The 25,613-nt window shown below is 36.3% G+C and overlaps 1 protein-coding gene and 1 long non-coding RNA gene across 6 annotated transcripts in view; one reads left to right on the top strand and one right to left on the bottom strand.

The window, feature by feature from the left end:
- The window catches only part of LOC141379122 (uncharacterized), a 44,907-nt gene that overhangs the window by 15,581 nt on the left and 3,713 nt on the right, over window positions 1-25,613 (bottom strand). For all 5 annotated transcript variants that reach the window (XR_012395120.1, XR_012395119.1, XR_012395118.1 and 2 more), the window contains exons 3-4: window positions 13,755-13,939; window positions 13,408-13,472 (exon numbers count right to left, since the gene is read on the bottom strand). This is a non-coding gene — a long non-coding RNA (uncharacterized lncRNA). The remainder of the gene's footprint in view (window positions 1-13,407; window positions 13,473-13,754; window positions 13,940-25,613) is intronic.
- myclb (MYCL proto-oncogene, bHLH transcription factor b) lies at window positions 18,174-23,724 on the top strand. The gene is given in 3 exon segments (NM_001045142.1): window positions 18,174-18,512; window positions 18,981-19,573; window positions 21,594-23,724. Coding segments are annotated over 2 exon segments (1,215 nt in total). The 5' UTR covers window positions 18,174-18,512; window positions 18,981-19,005; the 3' UTR covers window positions 22,241-23,724.

The raw sequence follows: 25,613 nt of genomic DNA, 5'->3' as shown, positions 1-25,613 counted from the left end.
GTTAAATGTACATATGCACCATCAGTTCTCCATAAAACCGGTACGAACCATTTCTAACAGACATGAACATGCACAATGGCAGAATTCAGTCTCCCAAAGTCTCTCAAATGTCTGCAGGCTGTATTGAAATGCAGATGATGGAGAGTCTTATTGAATGCTGATTTGAAACACAAAAGAAAAACATTTATGCCTAAAGGCCCACACAAGAAAAGGCTGGATAAAGAAAAGCTCTGAATTAAGTCAAATTGTATCATATAAATTAATAATGCACTGAAAAATAATATCTAGTTCACCTCTCACAACATAAACAGTAACAACAAAATATACGTTGACAGAGGTGAACTCACAATGGTCGATGTGCCACATCAAGGTAAGTGTGTAAAGGTCACTCTCACACATTCACAGACACACATACACACACTTTATTTGCTGTTATACTCTATATAAAATTAGAAAACTAAACTTTTTTATCAAGAATGATATAAAGGGTTAATGGTGCCAACTGATGAACAGTAAAAATTACAAATATTACCTCTTCCCAACAGGGAAAACCACCAACAAAATTAAAAATGCACGATTATGGTGTCATGATTTTATAAATAAAAAAAAGTTATCATAATGGAAGTCGATGGGGCAAAAACAGCCACCAACAGAAAATTAGGAAGATGAAAATTTGAATTAATCAAAAACAATGCATCAAAGGCAATGTTGTTCCACGTGTGCAAGACGGGGATTAAAGGTAAAAAAATCCAGTCCACAATTACTTTTTTTATCGAAAATACATCATTTTATGTGTTTTTATTTCCTAAAATACTGTAATTTTCTAAACAATTTGGATCACAACTGAGGTTGATTAACAGATTTATGAAAAAAATATCCATCTGAAGCATTTTTACAGCAGTTTCAGTCAGTGGATGTTTTCATCCTGAACATAACAAAAGGATTGTAAATTTGCCCAGGGTGTATTATTGAGTTTTAAAGAAAATCTAAGCATTTTCTCAAAACATGTGTCAAAATCATTCCACTTTGTGAAACAGAAAAAGTATGGCAAAATTGTAGACATTGATCAAGACAAAACTCAAGGCATCTCAAAGCAAAAGTTTTTGGCTGCAGTTCACATACTGGTCACTTGTGTCACTAAATACATGCTAAGTTTAATTTAATATGCTTTACAATGATGTCAGGTTTAACTATCTTTGATTCCAGCAGTGTACACAAAACCTTGACCACAAACTGAAGTTAAAACTGAAGTTATAAATACGATGCTTCCTCTTTTGCTTTTTAAAAAGGTGAAATGAAGAAGTTTTCACTTAACAGTAACTGGCACATAATGCACATGATATATCAACTGAATTTAAAAAAAAAGATATCCATAAAAAGTTCACTGCAAGATATAGTTATTTGTCACTGAAGAATCCATGCCACTATGTATGTTAGTTTAATGGTCTAAGGTGCATTCCCATGTAAATTTTAATTGGGTTATTAGATGGTAAAGTTTGTAGACAAACATTGACGTGCCTAGTCTGCAAGTTAGAACTAGGGTCCGTTCTTCGTACGTGGATTACTCAATTAGCTGGATTTGGATATTGACGATTTGACACGATCCAGGATCGTTTCGTTCTTCAAAGCTGATCCGAGAGTTGTTGTCATAGCAACAGTTCTGCTAGGTCAAACCTGATCGGGAGCAGGTTCAAATCATATAAACAGGATTAGATCGGCTCAGTTCAAGCAAAGATAATACAGAAAGTATGTTCCGAATTCTGATATTTTCTTACAGTAGTAGTTATATACACTTGGAAAAATGGTACATATTTTTTAACTATATATATATAAAGTTATAGTCATTAATAAAATAAATAAAGTTATACATATTATTAAAACGTATGCAATCTGCACCCTCGAAATGAAAGTACAAAGACAGTCACCTGGTGCAAAGAGAAAACTTATTGATATGAACTTTTTAGATCGCTTTAGTACAAATAGTGTATAATAGAAATGCAGAATATGTGACTTTTTTTTTTAAAGCAATAATACATTTATGCAGTCATAAACATGTTTTGATAGTTAATATGCCGGTGATTTGATGCTTCACAAAAGTTGCAGACCCCTTTACCAATATGAAAATGTTTTTGTAAACAACCAGTTATTCTTTACACCGATTAAAAAACGGCTACTATTATAAAGAAAATCTTTTCTAAACGTAGAACTAAATACATTTATTTGCATTGAAATGCATGATAAATACTCTTGTCTTGACAAATGAAAGTGTAAAGCCTGCAGCTCACAACAAATGTGGAAAGTTCTTGCGTGTCACATTTAACAAGCCGTTTACTGCTAATTTGATGTAATTTTGCTCACATGGATAATTGAATATTAATCAGATGATGTCATTACGCTGCTGTGCCGTCAGCCAATCGTTGCATTGCTGATCATGATTTCGAGGATCGATAGATCTGTCCTTCACAACACACGCAGCGATCTCAGATCAGTTTATCCAGACATTCTAATCTGATTCGCGAACTTGTTTGAAGAACCAAATTAGCGAGAGATCAGTTATCAAGATTAAAAGATCCAGGATCTGCCAAATCATCTTAGATCATTTAAGCGAGGTACGAAGAACGGACCCCTAGTCTCAAAAAAGTTTTAAAGCATGTTAGTTTCTAACATCAGTTTGCTTGTACAGCATGAATTACCTGTTATCTCATTATTAGCTTAGATTAGCATACTGTTAACATTATAAGAAGGTTGAAACCATACTTTAGAACATCGTTATAATGTTTTAACGTTGATAGCTTGAATTATTTCCAATTATTATTGGAAAACTTGATTCTGATTAGTCAGTCACGAGATTCCAAGGTATGACATTCTTAGATAACAACTGCTGAATTTAATAACACATGCTCATCTGGGTATCTGAAATCATCTTGACTTTCAGATTTGTTCACATTTATATTTATAGGCTTGTCTGTGTCGCCACTGTTTTTGACAACATAGGCTCATTTTGAAAACGTAGCCCTATTTAAGTTTCTGGAGATCACGAATTATGTAGCCAGAGCAACTTATGGCTGCATTTCATTTTTAAAATGAATGCTACGGGACAGTTTGACGCTCATCTCCGTATAGACGGCTTTCCCGCTGTTACCCGTTTGTCCAGTGGCTCGCCATTTACGTTGATGGACATTAGACGCAGAGAGGAGTTGACCACTATGACAGGGTTCGAGTGCGGCAAAGAATGGTTCCAGAGAGCAGGTAAGACAAAACAGAAGCCAACAATTAAATAACAGGGTGAGAACGTGGCAAAATCTGAAAACGTGGTAAATATTAGATGAGGGCCTTTCTTTGTCTGGTTTGTTTTTTAGAACTTTTAGGAAAGTGGGTGGCCGGGTAAATCTGTGCTTTTAAAAACACTATTGGTTAGGTTTAGGGAAGGAGGAGGGTGGGTCAGTTGATCGGTCAGTGAGTCATTCAGTCTACAGTGACCTCTGGTGGATTTATGTGAAAAGAGCAGGCATGAATGACACTCCCGAGAGAAATTTGAGATCTGAAAAGGCGTACACAGCGGCCTCTGGTGGATTCGCAAAAATAAAAACTGCAAAAAAACGTAGCTTTTGAGACGTATTTGGTGCTCTCCAGAAATCTATATAGGGCTATGTTTTCAGAATGAGCCTGGGTTGAAATATTCAAAAACAGACTGAAGGTCACTGTCAAGTATTGCAGCTGTTGCTTAAAATTGTCTTATGAGGTATGCTAGATATGCTTCATTCAGTTGTTTTCATTTCTGGCAGCTTTATGCTTAAACCTGTTGTTCTTTTTTCTGTGATAACCTCCTGGATGTACATTATACCTTACTTAATTCTTTAGTTTTTAACATGGCTAGCTCATATTTGCCATGTTTTAGCATATAAATCAACATGTTGATACCATAAATTAGCATGTTATTGTTAAAACTTGCTAACATGAACGGAACAATGCAATTCTTTGAGATTTTTCATAGTTTTAACTATTTATTTTATGAACACTTTAAGTGTGATCAGTTGAATAGCATGAAAATTCAGAACAGATCGAAGAACACTGTCAAGTATGGCGGCTGTAGCTTCAAAACGTATTGTATTAGATGTCTCATTCGTTTATTTTCTTCTCGGCTTAGTCTCCTTATTAATCAGGGGTCATCACAGCGGAATGAACCACCAACTTATCCAGCATATGTTTTACACAGCAAATTCTCCTCCAGTTGCAACCTATCACGGGGAAACATCCATACACACTCATTCACACACATACACTACAGACAATTTAGCTTATTCAATTCACTTATAGCGCATGTCTTTGGACTGTGGGGGAAAACGGAGCACCTAGAGGAAACCCACGTAAACACGGGAAGAACATGCAAACTCCACATAGAAATGCCAACTGATCCAGCACGCACTCTAACCAGCTGCCTTGCTGAACATGCTACCCTCTCCGCCACTGTGACGCCCTGTATTACATATCTATGGTAGAAGTTTTGTCTCAAATTTCTAAGATAAAGTAGCTTAGTAGTAGATTAGTATGTTGGCTTTCACAGTCAAATAATACTAATGCATCAAACAGAAAGATGTAGTGTAACTTTATATCTCTGCATCTCTTACTCATATGCAAATAGGCATTTCAGTGGAAGTATATCTAAACGGTCGAATAACTGCTGCTCACTTTGTTTATTTAGAAGCGTTTGCATTTCTCTCACTGTCAGATAGCAGTTATGAAATCTTTTCGCTCTGTGGCTGTTGTTGTGAAATGCACCACCTCTCTCTCTCTCTCTCTCTCTCTCTCTCTCTTTATCTATCTTTCCCTCTCGTTCTTTTTCAGTCTCTCTCTCTCTCTCTCTCGCCCAATTTCTGCTGCCAAGGTGCAGTTTGCAACAAGTACACGCCGTACCCAGAACTGAGCTGACAGTCGGCTTTCTCCCAAGGCTGAGTCTCAGAAGAATGCGGTAAAAAATCCCACACCCTTTCCAATTAATGAGCATCTATCAATCAAAGGGGCCACGTGACCCTCCCACTCACATTCAAACCCCGCTGGTCAATAGTGGCCGCTGGACAAAAAAGCCTCCACGCCCTGGACCTCTCGTCGGGCTGATTATATATTCATGAGAAGCGCAGGGTTTGATTTCAATTTCATTCTCTGACTTCAGTGCTAACATCACACATTCAAAGCCACAAATACAAAAGCAAGACTGGTGGCAAATTTGTGATTTACATACAGATGCTGCATCAATGACTTGAAACTGAATCAATGTGAGTTTGTTTTCGGATGCTGATTTTATTATCAGCAGTGACTCTTTCAAAAATCTGCAGTCAGAAAGTAAAAAATATTTATAGAAAAATACATTTAAAAAGATTATCACTTGGAAACATTTTTAGTTTTGATTATTAAGAGGTTTACGATTTCTAAAAAAAAAAGCAAGCAGTCACTGAAGAATAATCAGTAAACACTGAAAAAAATCTGGTTACCTTTAATTTTTAAGCTAAATCAAATTAACCCTTATGTGTCCAATGAACTTATATTATGTTAAACTGACTTAAAAGTGTGCGTAACTCATAAAATTAGAACATGCTTAACTTAGCTTAATAAGTTGTAATGAACTAAAAGCAAATGCTTTCATGACTAATTGATCATATAATTTTTTACAGTGTATTAATTGTAGAGAGTCATCATTACAATAACAAAACATACAACAATCCTGCAAAACAGTGCTGATTGTGGTAGAATAAAGCATCATTTCCATCCCATGTGTTCATGAGAATAAAAAAAGTTATTTACTTGGAAACTGGCACACATTTAGAGTAATAAAACATGTAAGTTGCTGCCAATCACTGTAGCTCTTTTTTCCCTCTATAATAAAAATAACTTGCAGCCCAGAACATGCCGATGACACACAATAACAAACTCTGTCATGTTGACTTGTGTTGATGCCTTATGTTTGGGATCACGGTCTTGTGAAACAGTTCTTGTAAAGGTAATTTAACCAAATCATTTTCATGACCCACTTTTGCACAGGAATTTGAGAATAAAATAAGTTCAGATAATGTGCATTAAGATAGTTAGTCTAGGGAAACTTTTGATGTTTTTAGTTTTTGGACTAAATTTTAGTAGTTCTAATTAATTGACGTAATTAAAAAATGTTAACAGGTTAACACTGTTGCGTCACAGCAAGAAAGACGCTGGTTTGAGTCCCGACTGGACCAGTTTGCATTTCTGTGTGGAGTTTGCATGTTCTCCCCATGTTGCTGTGGGTTTCCTCTGGGCGCTCCGGTTTCCCCCACAGTCCAAAGACATGCAGTATAGATGAATTGAATAAGCTAAATTCACTTGTGTGAACCCTGTACTGGGTTGCAGCTGGAAGGGCATCCACTGCATTAAATGTTCTGGATAAGTTGGTGGTTCATTCCACTGTGGCAACCCCTGATTAAAAAGCAGAACTAAGCCGAAAGCAAATGAATGAATGAATCATGAAACATTATTAGAATTGATTACAATTCATTACATTTGACAAAAAATAAATAGGAAACAAGTTTTACTCAGAATGTGTAATAATACCTTAAAGTAGAGACTACTGAGCATTATTTAGGTTATGATTAATAATTTGAGAAGTAACTTCCACTGCAAAATATAATATATTTATGTTACAGATCTGCATTTAAACTGAACCTTTGTTTTGTTAGGAAGATGCTTGAGTTTCTGTCATTACATCACATGATTTTTTCTCGCATATTATGAAATTTCTTGTCTTCAGGTTTTCATATAGTGAGGCGACATGCCAAGATCATCTTATACACATGTGTGTGCATGCCTGTACTTTGTATTTCTTATGTTGTTAAGAACAAATGTCCCCACAAGTATAGCAATACAAGTAAATTTTGACCTTGTGGGAGCAGCTTATGTTCACCAAGTGGAAAATGGCTCTTAAATCACGAACAATAAAGTATTTTGAAAGTTAGTTTATTTATATAGCACAGTGTTACAACACAACGTTGCAAAAAATGCTAAACACAATCACTTTAAAAAATCATATGATCCGTTAGTCATGACAACATATGTTTTAGTTCATTATAACATTTTAAAAACCAAGTTATTTGTGTTCTAACTTAATTTTATGAGTTATGCAAGCTGTTATGCAAGCTGTTTTAGTTAATTTAACGTAATGTATGTTCAATTGACTCAAAGGGTTCATTTGATTCAGCTTAAAATTAAAAGCAACCAGGATTTTTTTTACAGCGTACTAATTAAAATAACAAGTCATACAACACATACATAACATTTAACACATAAGACAAACCCCATTAAATTGTAAAATTGCTGATTGTTTTCGTTGAGGGTTGGGTTTAGGGGTAAGTTTGGGGTAGGGGATAGAATATATAGTCTATACAAATCATTAAGACTAAGGGGAGTACCATAAAGATAGCTGTACGAGTGTGTGGGTTGTGTGTGTGTCTTCTGTTGATTTTGTTTGATGCTGTTGCTGGAGTTGTTAGAAAAATCTCAAAAAAAGTCTGAACAGTCAAATCTTGTCCTTCAATTGCTAATGCGTCTAAATACACACGTTCATCTTTAAAACATTCTCTTTTCTCTTTTATTTTATGTAAATCTGAACTTTTGAAACTAAAATACATTTTTTTATTAAATTTAAATAAATAACACAAACTAGACTAATTTAGTTATTCTAATTTTATTGACATATTGTTATTCTTTAGTTGCTTTGTTTACTTCTCTGTTTACATTTGTAAGTTACACTGGATTGAAGCATCTGCCCATTTAAAATGTAAATTGTAAAATACTTTTAATACTGATACTTCTATTCAAGCAAACACATGGCCGTTAACATCTGTGTATTTTCTGTAAAGCGCTAACCAATTCAAAGACCTACGCATTTCTAGCATTTTTCCATATGCATCTGACACATTCATCTGTGTGAATCACCCGCTGAAGCAAATGCAAATGTTAGATAGCACCTATTAAATTATAAGAGCTGTTTTTTATTCTTAGCTGTATAGGCTACTTAAAATTCCAACAGAATGTAAAAAAAAGAACAAAAACTGTTTAATTAAATTCTTAATTTGAATAAAAAATAATAATAAAATAATATTAATAAGGTACAGTAATTGTTTGCCTCTCACTCTCAGAATTGCATACATTTCAAAGTAAAGTCAAGCCAAGTTGTCCTCATTAACATATGCACACAGCAGGTCACTGGTAGGCTGGGATTGGCTTGTGCATCTTTTAAAATTCAACCAATGGGACACAACAAAGAGTCACCAGGAGAGCTATTTGATCCCATGGTTTAATTCTTTCTTGAGGGTCCCTCCTGGTGGAGTCATTTGTGTGTATGTAATAGCATGCAATCACCTTGTGCAATAAAATTTTGTTGTGCATATAATTAAAGACATATTTGAAATTTTATTTGCACTCTGAAATTTTTTTTGGATGTTTGAAGCATGACATCGTTATTAAAGCGTATTTTATCAATCTGATATTTATTAGTCAGTTTATGACAACAAAATAGCAATTTACATTCAAACTCTCTTACACTTACAGTATTAACTAACTAACATTATTATATTCAAATTTTGAATATTATCATAAGTCCTGTATTGGCCATTATATTTGCTTAATCTGAGCATACTTTATAACATACGATGGAAAAAATACAAGCAATTCAAATTTATTTAGCAAAAATGCATATTAAGAAGTCTGCGTATGACCTCAACTCTGTACATTGATTGTAGGCATTGCTTATATATGCAGTCATATGCTTATACATTTTTACATTAACATTTAGTCGTTTAGCAGATGCTTTTGTCCAAAGTGACATACAATTGAGGAGGCATTCAGCGATTCAACAAGAATAGTCAATATACACAAGAAGTGCTAATTATACAAAGGAACTGTTAGTGCTAGAGTAAAGCCCAGGTCAGATCACATGAATTTGTCACGATTTTGGCACAATTTCCTTGACATAGCGTGTCGTGGGAATTCGTAAATGACAAATGGGCATCAGGACACAAGATTCAATCATTTCTTCTCGTATAATGTGGCATAGGTCATGACAACTGATACCATGTCTACGACGCCTCATGATACCAACGCAGAGTTTTTCTCGTTCCTCCGGAAGAGTTTCGTCACGTGGGTGACACTGTGCAATAGGAGCTCCTCATTTTCAGTTATATCAGCGAGTGCTGCCATCAATGCGCTGGTCAGGTAAAAATTAGGCTGCATATTTACTTATGAGTCAGTCATAAGTCAGTCAGTGGATAAGATTAATTATTGGTTATGCAATATTTAACTACCTTTTATAAAATATTAGTTGTTTTAAGAAATTTTATCTGACAGACTGGCACAAATATGCAGACATCTCCATTCTCATAATTATTTTCTGAGTTCTCTCATCCTACCAACAGAGCTTGTTCTTCAGAGATAATCTGGGAACAAGTTCAGTGCTGCAAATAAATTGAAAAAGCATTTCCTGCTAATTCAAATTTGTCATTAATAATGAAAACTTTTCTGAAACTGAATGTTTCACTTTCATTTTATTTAGGTTAGATCCTTATTTTATTTAACAAAACAACACATTCTCATAACAATTTGTGTTTTGACACATATAGCAGACTTTTTTGTGTGTATCTAGATAACTGACCAACAAAAGATATATTAACATTAAAATCAAACTATAGCAAATGAAATTCATTTCAAAAAAATATTTTTTCCAAGAAAAATATATAAATTATGTTTTTGTTTGTGCTCCCCCACTACTCAACTTTACAGGTGGATGATTTGTTTCGCTCTGTGGAAAATAAGGATTTAATGTATGATTCGCTTGGGCATTCGCTGTGTAAAACATATGCTGGATATGTTGGCGGTTCAATCCGCTGTGGCAACCCCTAATTAATTAAGAGACTAGGCTGAAAAGAGAATTAATGAATGCTTCACTGTAATTGTTGTATCAGAAACCTCAGTATTATATTTGCAAATTCAGTAATATGTCATTATTTTAACGATTATGTCTTGAGCATCTGATTTTTCCTTGCTGCTGATGTGCTTTCGCTTTCTTTCTCTCTCGCTGCAAGTTCAGGCAAGGGATTGTTGGCAGGAAAATATACATTTAGATTTCAAAGAAAATATCTTAATATTAAAAAGGAATCAGTTTGATCCTATCCACGTCGTAAGGAATGCTCTTAAATAATGAAGTTATTAGTTGTCAGCAAGCATTAGTATTACTGAGATTAAAATAAGACAAAAAAAGAGAAATCTCATTATAACAACACTTGTGACTGCTTTGGGAAATAACGCTCGAAACGTGTCTGACACATTTGTTACCCACAAAAGTTAAGTTTTCATCAAGACAAAAATGACATAATCTGGCACAGTGACTTTCCTAACCGTCAATAAAAATCGCGTAATCTGACCAGGGCTTAAAAGGGAAGAAGGTTTCTACAGGTGGTTTGTCAAGCCCACTCACCTGTGTGAAGCACATTTCACAAATGCTGTGTTTTTTTGTTTTTGTTTTGGTGCTGATTGTAAGAATGTGTCCAGAGCAGATATGCAAAACTGGTGTTGGTTGAAGTGTCAGAGAGATGAATAAGTGTATTTTCTACAGGTGGTTTATCAACCCCACTCACCTATGTGAGGCACACTCAGAATTGATAAAGTTTTGGGGTTGTTGGGTAGTGAGGCAGGCAAGAGAAGAGATCAAAAGTTGTCTGGAGATGTCAATTAAGTAAATAAGAGAAATTATAACTGCACACCTAAAGTCTTTCATTTCAGTTTGTAGATATATTTCTAAAACAGAACTGAATATTGAGATGGCGGCAGGGCTTTCAACAGTTCATTCACATGCAGCAAACTAACTGTATAAGAGGGGTGTAGTTAAGATTATTGTGGCTTGTGATTTTGATTTCACAGAGACTTTAGGTATGGACTGTGTTTTATTATTAATATTTTATTGGTGTCCTCATCTGTGATTGATATCTGTGAATGAAGCTTTTTTTTGATGAAAACTCTCCTGCCAAAATGTTAATATGCTTGCTTTTGTTCAAACAACTTATTTAAAAATGAGCTGAAACAACACGATTCTTGAGTTTCTTGAGGACCACTTAATTGTTTTATGTTTAATCTACATTGTAAAATTTGTTAAAACTAATAGGTTAGCGTAATTCCTTTATGTTGTCCCCACACAAATCAATTGTGTGGAACTCAATTGCGTTTTTTTTGTGTATGTGCCTTAGTTTGCTGACTTGTCTACATCTTCCAGCTGTACAAATTGAATTTGAGCATTTTGGGTGGGACTTAAGCAGGCAAAATGCTAATAGATCAAAATGGACAGATCTACGTCCTGTTTTGTGCCTATACTGGTCAGGAAGATCACAGGACTTTGACCTTTCGTTAGACGTTTAGGGAGGATTTTCTGCTCTCTTCCTCTTCTGATTAAAAAGACATCAGGTGGTATTGAACCTGCTCAGTCAACCTGTTCATTCAAGGGTCAGACTACTGGGAATTTATGATAGCAGCCTTTGATAGATGCACTTCAATAAGCATTCAGAGATATACAGAGAATGTTGGAGGACAGGCTTGCATTTTTTGGGCTCTTATGTCATCATGAGATTATTACATATTAAACTCGCATTCCTGTGATAAATCCAAGCACATTTTTCACAGTTTGTCCTCCACAGCACAATCTTTGATCTCTTGATTTGTGTTTTTTGTCTATAAATTTGATAAGAGAAACAAGAATTCCCATTATTGTTTGCACCATGGACATTTGTTAATGTATTATAACGTTATATTTTAAAGGGATAATTCACCTAAAATGAGAAGTCTGCCATCAATTACTATCACCACCATCTGCTGAACACAGAGGAAAATATTTTGAAAAATGTCAGTAACCTTAAAGTTGATGGTCCCCATTGACTTCCATAGTAGGAGGTCACTATTGCAGTCAATGGGGACCATCAACTATGTAGAAACTTTTTCTAAAACATTGTCTTCTGTTTTCAAAAAAAAAAAAAAAAAATCAAACAATTTTGGAACTGGCTAAATAAGTTTATTTTTATTTTGGGGTTAAATTATCCCTATAAATTTTTAAAGAACCCCTATTATGGGTTTTTGAAAATGACTTTCTATTGTTTAACACAGCTCTAAGTGAATGAAAACATCCAGCTGATGTTTAAATCTGAAAGTTCACCTTGTTTAAAAATATTGATGTTTTAATAAAAGATTTGAGTCAGAGTTGTTTAAATTATCGCTCGTCCAGATCTTTTGCCTGTTTGTATCGAAATGAAACAATACCAAATATGAAGTGCTGGATCTGGTAAAACATAAAGTGTGTGTTGGACTGATCCTGACTGAAGATAAGTGAACATTAATGAGTGAACGTTCTTGTGATTAAAGCAATAATCTTCCCTGCAACGGGGAATTCATCTGCTGTTTGTTAAAGTAAGGATCAGAAAAGACTATTGATGTTTGGAACTTTGTCAGAGCTTGACAGGAACTTTTATCAGTACACAGTTCATGGATCAGTTTCTTCCTCCAGTTCACAAGTGTAAGTGCGATTAAAATGGTTGCCTCCTTGTTTTCTCTAGCTTGCAAAATATGTATTTAATTGTAATTTGTTACTTGTAATCGCTCCACGCGGCTTATACTTAATCTGGTTAACTCCTTATATTTTCATATCATGTCTAAAACCAAGTTTAAAACGAGATGTGTGCCGCTTTCTCTATGGATTTAAATGCGTTAGGGAGCTCGCAATCCTCTGCAAAATCCTCTGCCAAACGAATCATATGGGAGTTGTTGGGGTAATTAGGTAAAAATAAATGTATATTATAAGACAATAAAAGTGTTTTATTGACCTTGTATGCACATCAGACTGTTGTCGAGCCCCAAAGTCAAAATATGAGCTTTTAAAATTCATAATAGGGGCTTTTTAAATACCAAATTGAATGTACTCTTGTTAATGATAAATACATGTTCAACAACATCATCAAAGAAGTTTGGCACAATTATTTTTTCTATAGAGTTGATATGGCAATTAGTAAATACAGTTGTACAAGTAAATACAAGTTGTAGTATATGTAGAAATGTTTAAACCACATGTGTTCAAACTAAACCTGCATTGATCCCCCTACACATATTTTATTTCATTATTTTGCCTTTCATATTTGGAAGCCAGAAGAAAAAGCACTTCAAAAATAACAATCATAAAACAGGTCATAATAGAGAAGCTACAGCCTGTATTTATAATTTCCATTTCTCCACTGTTAACCAGTGCACAGCTTTGAGGGCAGACTTCTTAATTAGCACTTCTAGTATATGATAACAGCATGCTAATGTTCAAGAACCTCTGCCAGTTCACACACATGCACGCACCCACACACATACCTCTTCAAATCTTTGTCCCCAGTGCCACACGAGCATCAGCTCCATCACCTCCAGTTCATCCACTTCTGAGGGAAATAAAAATAATATGCCTCAAAACCAATACAAAGCTTCACAAGTGTACATGCATGTACCTGAGAGGAGTCCTTATTTTCATCCTAAATATAAAATTGCATAGTGGGATAAATGCATTTTTTTTAAGATTATTTAAAGGCATTTAAACAATGTTTAGCTATTATTAAGAAGTGTGGCAAGATATTCTCCCCACACCATTAAACCAATTTCCATACTAAACCAATAATACAAAACTTGATGGATCCATGCATGTTTATCCCGAACTGTGACCTTACCATCTAAATGTGGCAGCAGAAAACAAAACACATCAGAGCAGGCAACCTATTTCCAATCATTCATTGTCCATGCAAATTCTGGCCTCAATTTCCTGGGAGGTTGCACCGGTATACACTTCTGCTGCTGTAGCTCATCTGCTTCCAGGTTGGATTGTGTTGGGTGTTCAGAGATGCCTTTTTGCAGACTGCAAATTTAACAAGTGGTTATTTTTTAACAAATAAATCACTCAAAATTAGAAATTCTGCCATCACTAATACTTGTTCCAAGCCAGTGGATTTATTATTATTATTATTATTATTATTATTGTATTTAATTTAATTCACCTTTATTTGTATAGCGCTTATACAATGTAGATTGTATCAAGGCAGCTTTACCTAGAAGATCATAGTAAATTGAAACAGTGTCAGTTCAGTTTTCAGAGTTTAAGTTTAGTTCAGTTTAGCTCAGTTGAGTGTGGTTTAATAATCACTACTGAGAGTCCAAACATTGAGGAGCAAATCCATCGATGCGCCGCACTACAGATTCCGAACCATGCAAGCCAGTGGCGACAGCGGCGTGGAATAAACTTCAATAATTATTGTAGAATGTTGAGGATCTATAACTAGGCCTCCGTAGTATTTGTTTTTCTCACTATAGAAGGCACAGGTCTCTCACATTCCAAAAAAAAAAAGGTCTGGAATGAGTAAGTGATGACGGAACTTTCAATTTTAAGTGGACTATCTGTTTGATGACTTATTTCCATTATAGTACAGTACAATATGCAACTATTTCCATTTCCACTGTCAGAAGTTATGATAAGTTATGACACCAAAATAGCTAATCACACTATTTTTGGAATCCTTTTATAAGATTACTTTGCACAATATTACGGTACCTGAATGGTGGAGCTAGACTTACTGCAGAATGCGGATTGGTTTACAACAATACAGGAAGTGCCATTTTAAATTCACAGTCAAAACACAACAAAAATTCAACAAAAGATGATGCAACGTGTTTTGTGTATACGTAATTGAATACTTTCTTTTATATATATATATATATATATATATACACACACACACACACACACACACACACACACACATAAAATCAATTATTCATAATCTGTCTTAAAATTACTTTAATTAAACCAGCAAATTTTTTAACGGAAATTACACAGGCATCATTCATTCATTCATTTTCTTTTTGGCTTAGTCCCTTTATTAATCTGGGGTCGCCACAGCGGAATGAACCACCAACTTATCCAGCACATGTTTTACACAACGGATTTCCTTCCATCCACAACCCATGCAGGGAAACATTCATACACACTTATTCACACTCATAAACTAAAGACAATTTTAGCCTTCCTAATTCACATGTACCGCATGTCTTTGGAATGTGGGGGAAACCAGAGTACCCGAAGGAAACCCACATGAACACGGGGAGAACATGCAAACTCCATACAGTAACACCAACTGACCCAGTCGAGGCTCAAACCAGCGACTTTCTTGCTGTGAGGCAACAGCACTACCTACTGCGCCACCACATCGCTTGACACAGGCTTCTCACAAAAGATAATAAGGCCATGTACAATAGTCATCATTGTGGAAAAAAATTCTGCTTTTATTTACATTTGTACAAAGACTTTAAGTAATTAATTAAGTAATTTGGGCTTGACTGTATATACAGTACACACAAACAAATTATTTTTATGTTTAAGCTGTAAAAAAAAATGAGACAAATTCATTAATAAAAATAACAGTAAATCAACTTAATTCACTCAGCCTTCTGTCATTAACCAGCCTCCTACAAACTCTTCAACATTTGTGTGGGACAATTGGATGAAAAGGGGGGGTCAAAAGCAAAGCAAATTTTTTAAAAAGCTCATAAAGCCAAAGAAGGACAGCTACATTTCTCAAGGGAGTTTGCTCAATCACTGTAGAAAGAGCCTTTGTTCTGCGTAAGGTCAAGGTTTTAAATGTGGATGTAAAGGAAGGAGAGGACACTGAATTGAGACACTGCTCAGCTATTGCTCACTTCCTAATGCACAGATTTGCCATATGGGGCTTTTTGGAGAAGGACATGTGGTGTAGCCATAAGCAAAAATAATTGTCACTATTATAGCTTGTGCACTGCCAGCAATTCATTAAGCTGTCTGACACTAATTATCATCTTGAGATAAATGAAAACAGACAACACATATAGGCGGTGTATGACTTGCTCTTTCACTCAGGGTAATAATAATATAATACTGTTCAACATAGGAGCAACGCAGTGGCGCAGTAAGTAGTGCTGTCGCCTCACAGCAAGAAGGTTGCTGGGTCACTGGTTCGAACCAGGGCTCAGTTGGCGTTTCTGTGTAGAGTTTGCATGTTCTCCCTGTGAATGTTCAGCATAATAGAAAATTGTAGGTGGTGTTATAAGACGCAAACAATGTTAGATATTAGCTCTCTCTGCACTTTTCTGAGATCATATGCACAATGATTTGCAAGAATTTTCTCTGACAGAATGTCATTTATATTATGGGTAAAAATTGCCACTGTAGAATTAGTTTTTATTGTAAAACCTTGTAAATATTTGTATTTATTTTTTGGTATATTACCTCTAAGGTGCCACGGTGGCGTAGTGGGTAGCACGATTGCCTTACAGCAAGAAGGTCGCTGGTTCAAGCCCCGGATGGGTCAGTTGGCATTTCTGTGTGGAGTTTTCTTGTTCTCCCTGTGTTTGCGTGGGTTTTCTCCGGGTGCTCTCTTTTCCCCCACAGTCCAAAGACATGCGCTATAGGTGAATTAAGTAAGCTAAATTGGCTAGTGTATGTGTGTGAATGCAAGAGTTTATGGGTCTTTCCCAGTGTTTGGTTTCAGCTGGAGGGCTATCTGCTGTGTAAAACATATGCTGGATAAGTTGTGCATTCATTCCACTGTGGTGACCCATAATAAATAAAGGGATTAAGCTGAAAAGTAATTGAGTGAATAATTATTACCACTATTTTTAGTTTTTGATGATTAAAAAACTCTTTATTATATTTATGTGTACATTGTTTATTGTATTCATATAATTTTATTATTCAATTATAATTAACCCTACTGTGTCATAATATATACAATACATTATTTAGTATTGCTACAGTATTATATATAATATCCTATATTATACTATACTTATCTTTATACTATACTATACATGAAAAATATAACAAAAAATATATTATAAAATATGCGATTATATTACGCATGTTCCAGTAGCATGTAGCCAGAGTTCGAAAGATCAACCCCACTACTGACAAAATCCAGAATTTGACCCCTACATGAGCTTTGTTTGTCCCGTTTTTGATAGTATGCCTTCATAAATTGTGAAATTATCTAATAAAAGAAGGCTGTAAGACTAACTAAAATTATTATTAAAATGCACAGAATCTTTGTAAATGAGCTGGCTAGTTTGTTATTGCCTTTAGTCGACAGTTTTTAATTTAAACCAAGTTTTAACAGATTCCTAATTGTTTTTTTAAATGATGGATGATTATAAATTAGCATTTAAAAAACTAGGAAGCAGCAGTGGATAGCACGATTGTCTCACAGCATGAAGTTTGCTGGTTTGAGCCTCGGCTGTGTCAGTTGACATTTCTGTGTGGAGTTTGCATGTTCTCCCCATGTTCTCACATACACAGTGTATGTGTGTGAATGAGTGTGTATGGATGTTTCCTAGTGATGGGTTACAGCTGGAAGGGCATCCGCCCAAGTTAAATATATGCTGGAAGTTGGTGGTTCATTCTGCTGTGGCGACCCCAGAGTAATAAAGGAACTAAGTTGAAAAGAAAATGAATGAATGAATGAAATTTAAAAATTTTTTTTTTTCATATTTCTTTGTTAAAAATGAAAAATTATAATCAAATTACATTATTTAAAAACTGCAATAACGTAATGCACATTTGTAAATAAACACATTTTTTGTGAACATAAAATAGTATGATGTGCACTTTGACAAAAATGTAGGAAATATTTTTGTTGCATCAAAAAGTGTGGTTATGATAACCATCCGGCAAGCTAAATTTAGTGCTTAAAATGTCACTAAAATGACATATTTGAACCTCATAATTTTATAGCGAATGAGGTAAATGATTGCAATAAGGTCCACTTTTTGAGAAAAAAAACACCCCATTTTAATCGGCTGGTATGTATATAATTTTGGATGATATTTTAAATGCATTTTTATATAAATATATTGATTTGGCCATTGAGCTGAGTAAGAGCTGTAACATTAAAGTCTCTCCCACTCCTAAACAGCAAGGTCTATGCAAACTTTTCTCAATCATCAACTGAATGTATACTTTCCCAAAGCGCGAATGAATCTCTGTAGTAGGTCCTGTCTCTTTAAGGAGGGGCGTGGTTAACGCACTACAACCCGCCTCGTATGCAAATCCACCCACTACTTTGGGGTACTCGTTTCAGGTGTCCATTCTGAGCGCAAGCCGCGGCTTGAGAAAGGATCATACAACCGCTATAAAGGGCGAGGACAGAAGCGAAGTTCTCATGAAGAAGCGGACTGCAAATCTAGCCGACATCCTCGCCACTCAACTTATAAACAACAGCCGGATGGTACAAAACCACACCTGGAAAAGCGAACACAATACCGGATTATTGAGCACACAGCTGACGACGCTTCATTAACTTGTTGACATGAACGCTTACCGTGCAAAACATTTGTCTGGAGCTCACCGGTAACATTTTCGTGTCTCAAATGACACGCAACATTCTGACTCTGCGCTCTGCATTACGGTAAGTGTTTAATTAAGGATTAATGCAACTGCTTGTCTCAATCGTTTTAGGAGAAAGCTGAGGATTCTGCTGACCAGCAGAGCAAGTTACGAGGACCGTATGGCAGTAGTAGCTAGCTATAGGAGCACTTACATATTACATAGTTGTGTTATGTAATAGAAGCATGTTGCGAAACTTAAGTTTTGTACCGTAAAGTAGAACAGCATGAAGACCAATCACTTTATATACCACCGAGCTATGCATTTAAAATTTATTTCAGTATAATAGCATAATTGCGTGCATATTTTACTATGTAGGCTAATTCATTTATGTTATTCAGAAGGGTTTAATATTATAACCATTATTTATTAAAAAGGTCAAACACTTTAGGCTCTCTGGAAATAAAATGAAGTGCTCTAAGCTAATCATCTCACACAAAGCACCATAAGATCGGATTGTTTTTAAAAGCGGATCAATTGTGGTTTTCAGATCTTGATCTCTAAGGAGGACACCAATGCCAGGAATCAGTGCGAGCGCGTCGCGAATTAAGAAGTGGGAGATGGAGGAATACGACCAATATCAGCACTATTTCTACGACGACCACAACTTGGATGAGGACTTTTTCAAATCGACCGCACCGAGCGAGGACATTTGGAAGAAATTCGAGCTCGTGCCAACCCCGCCCATGTCGCCTGTCAGGATACTGGAAGGTAGCGGTCCATCTCCGGGGGACAGGCTGGAGTGGGTGTCCCAGTTTTTGGGACAGGACGACGAGCAGGAGGGGCTGTGCAAACTCAATGCGGAGGAGACTCTGGAGAACCTGAGCTCCATCATAATTCAGGACTGCATGTGGAGCAGTTTCTCCGCAAGTCAGCAGCTGGAGAAAGTTGTCAGCGAGCGGCTGTCCTGCTCGGCGCAGTCCAAACTCTCCGGCAAGGCGCAGTGCGTCCCTGCGGACGTGCCTGCTCTCAACAGCTTGGCGACAGATTGCGTGGATCCAGCAGCTGTCCTTACTTTCCCCCTGAGCAGCAGCTGCAAGAAACAGGTGTCGTCCGGGTCAGAATCTCGCACCGACTCCTCTGGTAAGTAAGAAATTGTTGACTTTGAGCACTCGCTTAAAGAGATAGTTCACCTCCAAAATATTAACGTTTACTCGCCCTCAAGTGGTTCCAAACATTTGGTAGTCTTTCTTCTGTTGAACACAAAAGAAGATATTTATAAAAAGCTAAAACCCTAAAACAAATGCCATGCTAGTCGATGGTGGTTTCCAACATTTTTCAAAATATCTTATTTTGTGCTCAACTAAGGAAACTCGAGCAAGTAAATGAAGGCAGAGAATTTGTAGCTGTGTTGACGTCTCGTTTTGACACCTGACTGACCCTGATGTCATGCTGTTGCTATTCATTCATGTCCAAATCTGTCAAGCCTGAGTAGAACGGTTTCATTGGTGCCATGGGATTTAGTTTGGCATTTCATCTTTAATATGTGTGGAATGCAATAATGTGCTGAGCTTCAACGTTCCCCAACTAAAACAAAAGGAGAAATTGTTGTACTTGTGGGTGGTGCCTACTAGTAGTGCGTGATCAGCAGTAAAAAAAAAAAAAAAAAAAACAATAATAAGGGTACTTGAATCCTGAAGCGTTCATAGTCACCTAATTGTCCATGAATGAACAGTCAGAATCTGAAGCTGCCATAGTATAGCTGTAGTGGTTACTTGTATAAGTTCATTTTAAGGGAACATGCTAAAAAGAATGAATGAAAATTTTCACTTTAATCAAGTCCCAAACTTGTATACATGACTAGAAGAATCAGTTTTTGTTTGTGCAGCCATACTGTAATCACACTTGATCCCATTCACAGAATACTTCATCTTCATTTGAACTGTGTGTGTGTGTGTATGTATATATGTATGTATATGTGTGTGTGTGTGTGTGTATGTATGTATATATATATATATATATATATATATATATATATATATATATATATATATAAAATATTATTATTATTATTTTTAATGGTGAATATCTGTTAGCATTATTTTTCTTTGTGCTTGGTGCTGGAAGTAAGTAGAGAAGGCAGAGAAGGGGGGAACTCTGAACAGACGCGTTTCTTATCAAAATACAGATCAGAGGTGACCTAAAGTTCATTGTGCCAGATCAAAGCATCATTGGCTTTCCTCTCGTTGAGATTAAGGAAATAAAAGGGGAAGACGATGAATGGAAACCTAATTCCAATTCATAGTTTTAGGGCCCATGCAAAGCTCTTTATATCTCCTATTATGATGCATTCTTGTGGATCTGATCACAAATTCTCAATACAGGTTTAAACAGGGTCTGAAACACTTCAAAGCTGTCTACTTTCGACCACTCCCGGAGTCTGCCAAAAACTCATTCAACAGGATAAGTTTAATAGTAAATAATGACATAATGTAATGCTTTTAAACAACATTTGTTTTGAGAGAACCCGCTCTAATTCTTTTCTAATTCTTCAACATTACGGGCTATGTTGAACTTTCTAGCCAGGCCATACATAAACTTTGCCATCTCAAACTGTACAATTTTATTTTTAAAAAAGGAAAAATATAAAGCTGCAATATTGTCAGGCCTGATTCTACTACAAACTCTTTATGTTTAGTGAATTTTTTTGTGTTCAAGTGTTTTTTTTTTCTTTCTTTTATGTTCATATCTAAATGACTTATTTTCCAATATAAGATTGAATAATCTATATATATATATATATATATATATAATCAGTATACATATAAAGAAAACTAGGAAAGTGTTTGAAAGTGGACAATCTACTTCATCTATTTGTGGTCTGATCAACCAAAATGCATCACCATACCAAGTGTAAACAGAGCAAAAATATAACATCATCTCCATAATATTTGGATGCAGACTTAATTTTGCAAGCTGAGACTGCATATCTCAGACTTGCAATGTCAGACACTCAATGGAGCTAGTGATGTCACTGTTAGGGGTGGGATTAGGTGTGCCCGTTAATAAGCATTGAAACTGCATCAAGTCTGCATCCAGACCCCTCTCAATCATCTGTCTACATTCAATCTGTAATAGTTTACAATTTCTTCTGTTCTTGCAGATGACGAAGAGATTGATGTGGTGACGGTGGAACATAAACAGAACAAGTCTCGTTTGGTGAACGCCCGCAAGCCAGTGACCATCACCGTTCGTGCAGATCCGCACGACCCCTGCATGAAGCGTTTCCACATCTCCATTCACCAGCAACAGCACAACTATGCCGCCCGCTCTCCTGACAGTTATCCTGAAGAAGAGCCGCCCCGCAAGAAAATCCGTCAAGAAATCGTACAGCCACGATTGGCTTCAACACCTCAAACCCCAGAACGAAAAAGTCCATTACCTTCCCCATCAGTCCCTGCTCAGTCTCCAACTGTCTCTGCTTCGCCAACACATACATCCTACCACCTCAAATCACAACCATCCAGCCCGCAGAGTTCGGACTGTGAGGACACAGACAAGCGGAAGACGCACAACTTTTTGGAGCGCAAAAGACGAAATGACCTTCGCTCACGCTTTTTGGCACTACGGGATGAAATCCCAGGCCTGGTTGATTGTCCAAAGACACCCAAAGTTGTGATCTTGACTAAGGCGACAGAGTATCTCCGTACGCTGCATGTCAGCGACAGACAGAAGGCCCAGGAGAAGAAGCAGCTGAAAAGCAAGCAACAGCAGCTACTAAGGAGACTCGCGGAACTGAAACGTGCATAAATCTCAACCAGTCCAGCCATGTTTTCAATAGGAACAATTTAGAGCTGCATTTATTATTATTTTTTTTTTGTAAACATGGGGATATTTAACGGAGTAGACTCTATATTTTGAGATTAGTTCTTCAGTTTTCGTTCTTTGCACATTTGCCTTCGCAGTTGTCGGGGGAGGGGAAAGACATACTTACGGAAGCTGAGGTACTGGTGGACCCTACCAAGTTTCAAACACTTTTCCAAAGAGGTCGTTTTCATTTGTAATTCAAAGATTTAAATCCTGAATGTGTTTAAATTTGTGCATTTATGCTAAAGTATTTGGGCGGGGAAGTAATATTTCATTAAATTAGCATGCCAATTTAGGCATTATTTGAAATGTAGCAATTTATATGCATGTGTAATTGATCGTCAAGGGTTTTTTGGAGGCAGAATCTTAAATTAGTGTGGTTAAATATTGAAATTCTCCATTTATAGTGCTTTGTTACTCAAATAAACCTAAAATTAAGGAGAGCTGTGCGCCCCCATTGCCACATGATGACAGTAAGTTTAACAGACAGGAAGTTGCATCACTGTTACTTTGTTGCATTAAGTTCCATGATTATTTTCTCTCTCTGTTTTTGTTGTTCTTGTATATTATTCTTATCTTGAACCTTCAGGACCGTGTCCAGCACAGCCTTGCAGTGTATATAAACTGTGGCATATTCTTTGGACATATGTGTATATAATAACAGTAATGTACAGGACATTGTGTAAAAAAAGAAACATGCTTTTGTGTTTTGAATAAGAAAATCAGCACTGTTAATAGACTTTATTTTCTATTTTTCTGTCATTTGTCCTAAAACTCGGTTGGCCCACCCGCCTTCCCAGGAGTATCTCAAAGTTTCTATTTTTGTTAAGAAAATTAAAAAAGAAAAAAATCAAAAAGTTAAATAACACTATCATTTCATTTTCATCACTAGCCACTTTATGCTGTTTTCACTGCCTATTACCTTGTGTTCTGAAGTTGCTTTTGGCTTGTTATAGCTCTTGTGGCAGAATAAATGCTGAAAGAAGTTTTGTACTAATTATATTTTCTTACGGAATTGATTGTATCATTGTTTTGATTCTATTTAATATGGTGGTACTGGTGGCGTATGCTTGCTTTGGACTTTATAATTTGACGTTTACGCACACTGTCATTTTGTAGAAACTAATAACATAAATAAGGGCAATGTTTCACAGCAATCACCAATAATTGATTGAGGTGATTTCTCTTTGTACAAACTCTGGCCATAAAAATGGTCCATAAAAAGGACCTGATAGCAGGACACATATGCCACCAGTAACCCAGTTTTGTTTATTATTTTGGTTTTTCACGTTCATCCCATGTTGTCAGGTGTCATACTGGGAAAAGAATGGCAGCAGCGTTGTCTAAGCACTTTGTGTTCTGTACCTCATAAGCCTAAACATTAACTCCAATTTGGATAAACAATAAATAAATTCAGTTCAAATCATATCCAACTGTTTGTCTTTCTTTAGTTTTTAAATGTACAACACAATGCTTTCAAATATGGTTGAATACACCACTGATCCTGAAGCCAATACACCATTAAAGCTGCGGTCACACTGGACTTTTCTTCCCACAGACTTCCATTCATATGCACTCGAATGCGTAAGACCGGAAACACAAGTTCGTGCGTCAAGTTTCACAGTTCAGTGCGTTGCAAAGTTCAAGCTTGGTGAACTCTGACCTGCGAAATTGCATTACTTGACTGCGTGAGACCAATCAAGGATCAAAACATGACCTCTCTGCACAGAATAATATGGACCAATCGCTCACTTTCTTAAATGTCTAATTATCTTGTTTAATCCCGCCCCTTTTCGCAGCACCATACAACAGAATTTCACAATCTCAAACTTGTGTAACTCCAGCTTTATGTAGATTCACAACTAGAACTATACAAATCATTCATTCATTTTCTTTTTGGCTTAGTCCCTTTAATAATTTGGGGTCGCCACAGTGGAATGAACCGCCAACATATCGAGCATATGTCTTACGCAGTGGATGCCCTTCTAGCTGCAACCCATTACTGGGAAACATCCACACACACTCATTTACACACATGCACTAAGGACAATTTTAGCTTACCCAATTCACCTCTAGCGCATGTTTTTGGACTTGTGGGGGAAACCGGAGCACCCGGAGGAAACCCAGTGGCTTGAACCAGTGACCTTCTTGCTGTGAGGTGATTGTGCTACCCACTGAGCCACAGTGATGCCCCTATAGGTATCGATGTGCTTGTAATAAACAAGTGTTATGTATGTTGTTGAAAAACTGTCAGTTTTCTGTCAGAAAAGCTCTAAAACCATGTTCCTGGAGGACCACCAGCTCTGCACATTTTCCATGTCTCCTTAACCAAACACACCTGATTCTGACCATCAGCTCATTAGAATAGACTGAAAGACCGGTAATGGTTGTGACACACGAAGGAGACATCCAAAACATGCAGTGCTGGTGGGGTTCCAGGAACATGGTTGAGAAACACAGCTCTAAATGACAATAGTTTAATTTTAAATGTGGGAGAAATATTATCAGACCCTTATATAATAAAAAATATTAACATTTTACTCAAACATTCATTCGTTTATCCATTTTCTTTTTGGCATAGTCCCTTTATTAATCTGTGGTCGCACACAAATGCGGGGAGAACATGCAAACTCCACTTAGAAATGCCAACTGGAACTCGAACCATTATTGTTGTGAGGCAACAGTGCTAACCACTGCACCACCGTGCTACCCCTTTACTCAAACATATACCTAGGTAATAAAGTCTCATCAGAGAATTTTCAAGTAGTGTTAATTTTTACTTTATACCTGTATATCTTATTATTGCTACCATAAATATGGCTGTTGCCATAAATAAAGATTCCCTCATTATTTTCTCACCTGAATGTTGTTCCAAACATATACATGGAACACAACATGACATATATAGCTGAATTATAACTTTAAGCGTGTCCTAATGTTATTTAACAGTAGTTTGCTGATATAGATTGGCAGTGATTGCTTTTTTAAATAACTTTTGGCAGAAAATAGCTTTTACAGTGTGTGGAATAAGAGCTATTTTCCTCCATCAACACCTGTACGAGTGTGTGAACTGGATTTGATCATTTCATTAGCGCAAGCCGCTTTTAGTTGACACGTCGTAGTGCCCTTCTTTGCCATGACAACGAGCATCTCTCTTTTCCTTGGTGCAGAACACTCTGTTGCCATAGAGATGGTAGAGAGCTATTCATACCCACGTTCTTCCGGAAGGTGCACAAGTCGACCTGCTGAAGTCAACAGTGTTGTCAAAGCTGCACACTAAATGATTTAAAACTGCAACAACTTATCAGACCTGAGT

Source organism: Danio rerio, chromosome 19 (assembly GCF_049306965.1).
Source record: "Danio rerio strain Tuebingen ecotype United States chromosome 19, GRCz12tu, whole genome shotgun sequence".
Taxonomy (NCBI): domain Eukaryota; kingdom Metazoa; phylum Chordata; class Actinopteri; order Cypriniformes; family Danionidae; genus Danio; species Danio rerio.
This window is presented reverse-complemented; position numbering and strand designations above follow the sequence as displayed.